The 5,175-nt window shown below is 42.4% G+C and overlaps 1 protein-coding gene across 1 annotated transcript in view; it reads right to left on the bottom strand.

Moving 5' to 3' along the window:
• Positions 1–6: 6 nt before the first annotated feature.
• The window catches only part of LOC102205924 (sorting nexin-4-like), an 8,575-nt gene continuing 3,406 nt past the window's right edge, over positions 7–5,175 (bottom strand). Inside the window, exons 5-11 of the mRNA XM_005742678.1 lie at positions 4,832–4,893; positions 4,262–4,327; positions 4,071–4,160; positions 1,478–1,577; positions 734–879; positions 516–630; positions 7–428 (exon numbers count right to left, since the gene is read on the bottom strand). Coding sequence (XP_005742735.1) covers positions 381–428; positions 516–630; positions 734–879; positions 1,478–1,577; positions 4,071–4,160; positions 4,262–4,327; positions 4,832–4,893 — 627 coding nt within the window. The 3' untranslated portion in view covers positions 7–380. The remainder of the gene's footprint in view (positions 429–515; positions 631–733; positions 880–1,477; positions 1,578–4,070; positions 4,161–4,261; positions 4,328–4,831; positions 4,894–5,175) is intronic.

Below are 5,175 nucleotides of genomic sequence, written 5' to 3'. Positions count from 1 at the left end.
GTTCAGTTGACAGGTTTCAACATAAATCAAACCTATGGGATGGTCCAATGCAGAATTATGAACTCATAAAGTGGATAAAACAAAGGTGCCTGAGATTCCACCAAGGTTTATGTGTGGATCTAAACACCACGTATTCTTACATTTCTTTGCCAACCATGACTTTATCTGCCCCAAAGCATACTCACTCATCCCATCAGCAGTTATCCAGCTTTAAAAACTGAAAGAAGCAAAGCACCAGTTTAAAGTTAGAAAAAACGTCTCAGTTAAGTCTGGGAATATTACAGTCCAGTGTTCAGGTCTTTGAATGATCCACCGCCTCCTGGCGTCATTTTCCCAGAATCATCCTAGAGGGAGAAGATCTTCGGGATATTTCCTCAGCCTCACATCTTGAGGAAACATTCCTTGGCATTGCTCCAAACCTGGATTCCCTGCAGTTAGGGAGCAGAAACAAAATCATCCAGTAAACTTGAGTGCCAGTTTTCCTTTCAACCTTAGCTAGCTGATGTGCAATGTACCTTCTTGCACATGCTGATCTGCATGACAGCGTAGTTGATGAGAGCTTCCCGTAGGTCTTTGTCTTTCTGCTCCTTGAAGCGCTGGATATCCACCCAGGCCTTTTCCACGTGCTCTCTGCAGTCAAAGATAAATCATCTTTAAATCCGCGTCGATCTCGAAACATTTCCAACTGCTTTTACCCAAAACCTTCCCACACCAGGCAGCTTTCAACACTCACGCGCGCTCAATCGTTTTCTCCTTGACAGTCTCTTCACCCTCTGCTATCAGATCCTCCAGCAGCTTCAGCCTGGCCTCCCTCTGCTCAGGTGCTTCTTGTCCAAAAAGCTTGTTGGTCATGCCTTTGAAGGAGAATGTCCGCACGATCTGAGGAGGTGAAGGGGAGAAGGGACAACACTGAAAATTGCAGGTGTCTCCTAAAACTAGATCCTCCTCAAACTCTGAATTTTTAACATTTTAATCTTTGCTCAAGTGCAACTGAAGAGCGTCAGTATTTTCATGGATCAGGTTTCTGGCATGCAGTTTCCTATAAGCACGTCTTATCCTGCAGCTGAGGGTGTTCAGTTACTTGGAATGACAAGTTTCTATCAGAATGAGTGTGTAAAAAGCAGAGATGGATGCTCAAAGCACAGTGACAAAGCTTTGGCTCTGTCCTCTACTGGGGAAATTATGGTTCAGCAAACTGGGAACCTACTGGGAGTCCACAGCTTCAGACTGGTCTGCTTGGATTTACCCAGGTATACAAACTCAGCGATAAACCTGAAGTTTCCAAGCTCTGCGCTTGGTCCAAAAGTTAAAGACATAACACAGTCCCAAAAGCTCACCATCTTGTTCTGCCTTTAATTCACAGATAGGTAAATCACACATCTGCAATGTGAAGGATTCCATATATGTTTCCTATGTGGCCGTGTGTAAGTGTTAACAGGCAAGGAAAAGGAATACATGTAGAACATGAGCAGTGTACCCCTGTAGCCAGCTCTTCACGCTGCTGCTTCTTCGAGATGAGATCCTGCGAGGCCATCTCCAGCTCAAACTGGGTCAGCTCATGTTTCCTGCACACTGCCCTGCCAGAGCGAAATATACAAGAATGCATCATGAACTACATGCTGCATGTTCAAACAGGAGCCTTTGGCATTGTAGAGGAACGAAAAAGAGGAGAGATACATAGACATATATGACACATGCTACATCTGACTCTGAGATGCTCTTCAGCATCATGGAGAATCCATCACCACAGCCTACGCAGTAAAAGGCTCATTGGCCCACAGAGGAGAGCCTTTTTACCTGCGGTAGAGCTGGGCGATATATGTTTTTTTCATTTCAGGCGATAACGATATCTATCACGATATCAGCCAAATAACTATATTTGTAAGATTTAAATGTGCCGTTGCTCACAAGTAAAATGTGAAATAATCAGCAGCTTGTTTTGATTTAAATATTTATTTCCCATAATAAGTTCAACAGGGTAGATGTTGTAACTGCTCCTGAAGGTTTTTCATGTTCGAAGTAGAATAAAGGGCCATGCTCCAACTGATGTTCAGCCAGTATTTTAATCTTCTTTTCACCAGCAAACACTGTGAAAAACTATGGTGAAATGATCAATGAAAAACACGGATATTACATCAGCAGAACAAAAATTACAACTCAAATAAAACACTCACAAAGTAAATGCACCAACATACCGTGTGCGCCTTTCTACTGAACATTCATGAGCAATTGTAGTCCATATCTTCTATATTTCCACCCTTTACACAGGCTAGCATTCTCTTTCTGGCTCGAGCCTTCAGTCTCTGGTGACATGTGCGCTTAATTGAGCCTCACCCCAAAGCATGCGCACCGCAAAGCGCCACACTCAGGTCCACCAGTAGGTGGCGACAACACAACATGAATCCAGATTAAACACCAAATTTTGAACATTGCAATCACATAATAATTACATTTCAATGCGACGGCTACAGATGTGCTTAAGGAACATGAGACTTTTTCAGATAAATAAAGGCAAATATTGCAAACTACACAAAAGGCAGCCGCTAAAGCGTTTAAGTTTCAAAATAGAACAAACGAAACAGACTAAATTGTCAATTCCACTTAGAAACAAAATATTAATTTAAAAATAAATCTTAGTTTGTTTTACAGAAGAACAGACAAAACTGACTAACTTTTGTCAATATCAAATAAGCTGAGAACTAAAAGGAAATTCTCAATCTCTCCTTGTTGTATAGCTGAGCTTTTCAAACAGTTTTAACAGTTACTTTAGTCTGACAAAAGCCGAATGACGAATCAGCGCTTCCAGTCAGAGACTGAGCTGCACCGCTTTATTGGATTTCCAGACTTGCTTTCGGCACATTTACAGTGCAGCTGCTCTGTTTTTGTCAGACTTGAAATAGCAGAAATGCCTTCACACTACAGAACTTCTCTGGCCTTTCCTTTCAACAATCTCTCCGGCGTTGGAACCATCATCTGTTTTCTCTTCGGTAACCTTCGGTCACGCTCGGTTGATTTCTCTAGTCGGCGCACTCATTTCCTCCATTACCCGGGTAGCACGGCGGCTGGCTGCTTCCCAAACAAACACACGTGCGGCTTGGCACTTGTGCTGTACGTAACAAGTCACGTGACGTGACGCTGCAGCTGTGATTGGTTCAGCTCTGCGCTACTTAGTTTGGATTGGCTGTTCTTTTTTTTTTTAAGAGGACAAGAGCGGTGAGGCCTATCGCGACAGTTTAATTTTTCTGTCGAGAAAAAGTTATTTCGCAACACATATCGTTATCGTTCTATCGCCCAGCTCCAACCTGTGGCTATTAGACTGTAAGACTCTGATTTTAAAACTCTACACGTGCACATCAACATGTTAGAATAGCATATATATAAAACATGTCATTGTTTTGGCAGCACTCACTGGATTGACCGATCTTCAGAACAATAGGAAAGTAGCTGCCATCACCAGTGTGTGACTGTGTGTGTGAATGGGTGGATGACTGGTTGTGTAAAGCGCTTTGGGGTCCTTAGGGACTAGTAAAGCGCTATATACTGTAAATACAGGCCATTTACCATTTAAAGTCCAAGGAACTGAGTAAAAATCTAAGAAAGTAGGAAGGTTCCTCAACAACTGCTTATTCCAACATTGTCAGTTCAAAGATCTTCAAACCTGACTGAAATGTCCCGCTGCCCATGTGGACATGCCAGATGCCTCGTGGAGAAATGTTCTCTGGTTAAACAAGACAAAGACTGAGCTATTTGGCCACAATGACAGGAGTTATGTTTGGAGGAGCAAAGGTGAGGCTTTCAGACCTAAAACACTGGCAGCTGTAAAGAGCAGCGTGTTAGCATCGTGCTGTGGAGCTGTGGTACTGGTACAAAGTAGACGGAATAACGAAGAAGGAACACCTTAAATTCTTCAACTTTATTACAGATCAACAGCTAAATCATTGCAACTTGTGCACAACTGGATACTCCAACAATGATTCCTAACAAATACTGAAACTGGCTTTGGAATGGGTAAAACAGGCTAACACGGAGCAGCTGCTGGAAAATCGCTCGGTGTCGCAGTTTGGTCTTACCTCAGAGCTTCGGCATAGAAAAGATATTCTTTCAGCTGGTCTGCATAGTGTTCCTCCTCTTCTAGGATGTCATCTATTGAAGCAGCATATCTGCAACCATGTGACAAAACACAAGATCTCACTTCAGCAGAAACACAGCTGGTGGTAACATCTGTAGCACTATGTGGTAAATCTATGTCAGGGAAACGTACGCATCCATATGATGACCCGCACTTTGCAGTCCATCTCCCATCTCTTTTTCAATGGCACTCCACTCACTGCAGTGAAGACATGGATGTGCACACATAAGTATAAACAGTACGCCACCCAGTGCAACATCTGACAACACAGCATCTTAAAAATGACGTTTTCTTTCCTTTTACTTAACACAAAACGGCACGTGAGCAGGGTTCGAAGAGTCTGTTACTCATAGATACATCGTTAGAGCCATTCATCTCTACAGCGCAACAAAACCACGCTATCATCCAAAAACGCCTCTGCCACTCGGCTTCACACGGGAACAAAGAAGACAAAAACATACATAATGTGAACATGCGTTCTACATATACTCAAGTGAACATTGCCAGTAGATTGTTTAGTTAAAACCCCAAATTGGCTCCAGTTTGAGGATATAAGGACAGATGATGCAGCTTGTGAAGCTAAAACTCAGGATTTGTATTAAAACCAACTGAGAGAATGAGAAATTAGGCAATGAAACTTGAACAAATTAACGATCAGTACATTTTTCTTAGCCTTGCAGACGCATAATAAACTTGTCAAACCTGAAGACTCGTCCATAGTTTCCATGAACTTTAAAAACACCGTACAGTCGGTCAGCAACCCTCTACAAGAGACACACAGAAGGATGTTTGTTAACCTTAATGTTCCTGAGGTTAAGGACGAACTTTCACTGTTATTTTTGAAGTTCAGTATAAGTGACTCATTGATTTTTAAGCAGCTGTAATCACAATGTAAATCTTTGAAAACAAGTTCACCTCATCATGTCTGAGGCTGGATGATGAAGATGTCACTGTTGTGTTTAGAACTGGCTTCAGATATTTCCAAGGGGCAAAAGATTCAGTGTGTGTGTGTGTGTGTGTGTGTGTGTGTGTGTGTGTGTGTGTGT

The sequence above is a fragment of the Pundamilia nyererei genome, unplaced genomic scaffold (assembly GCF_000239375.1).
Source record: "Pundamilia nyererei isolate P.nyererei 1_Seehausen unplaced genomic scaffold, PunNye1.0 scaffold00122, whole genome shotgun sequence".
Taxonomy (NCBI): Eukaryota; Metazoa; Chordata; class Actinopteri; order Cichliformes; family Cichlidae; genus Pundamilia; species Pundamilia nyererei.
Note: the sequence above shows the minus strand (reverse complement) of the source record. Positions and strands in the feature narration are given on the sequence as shown.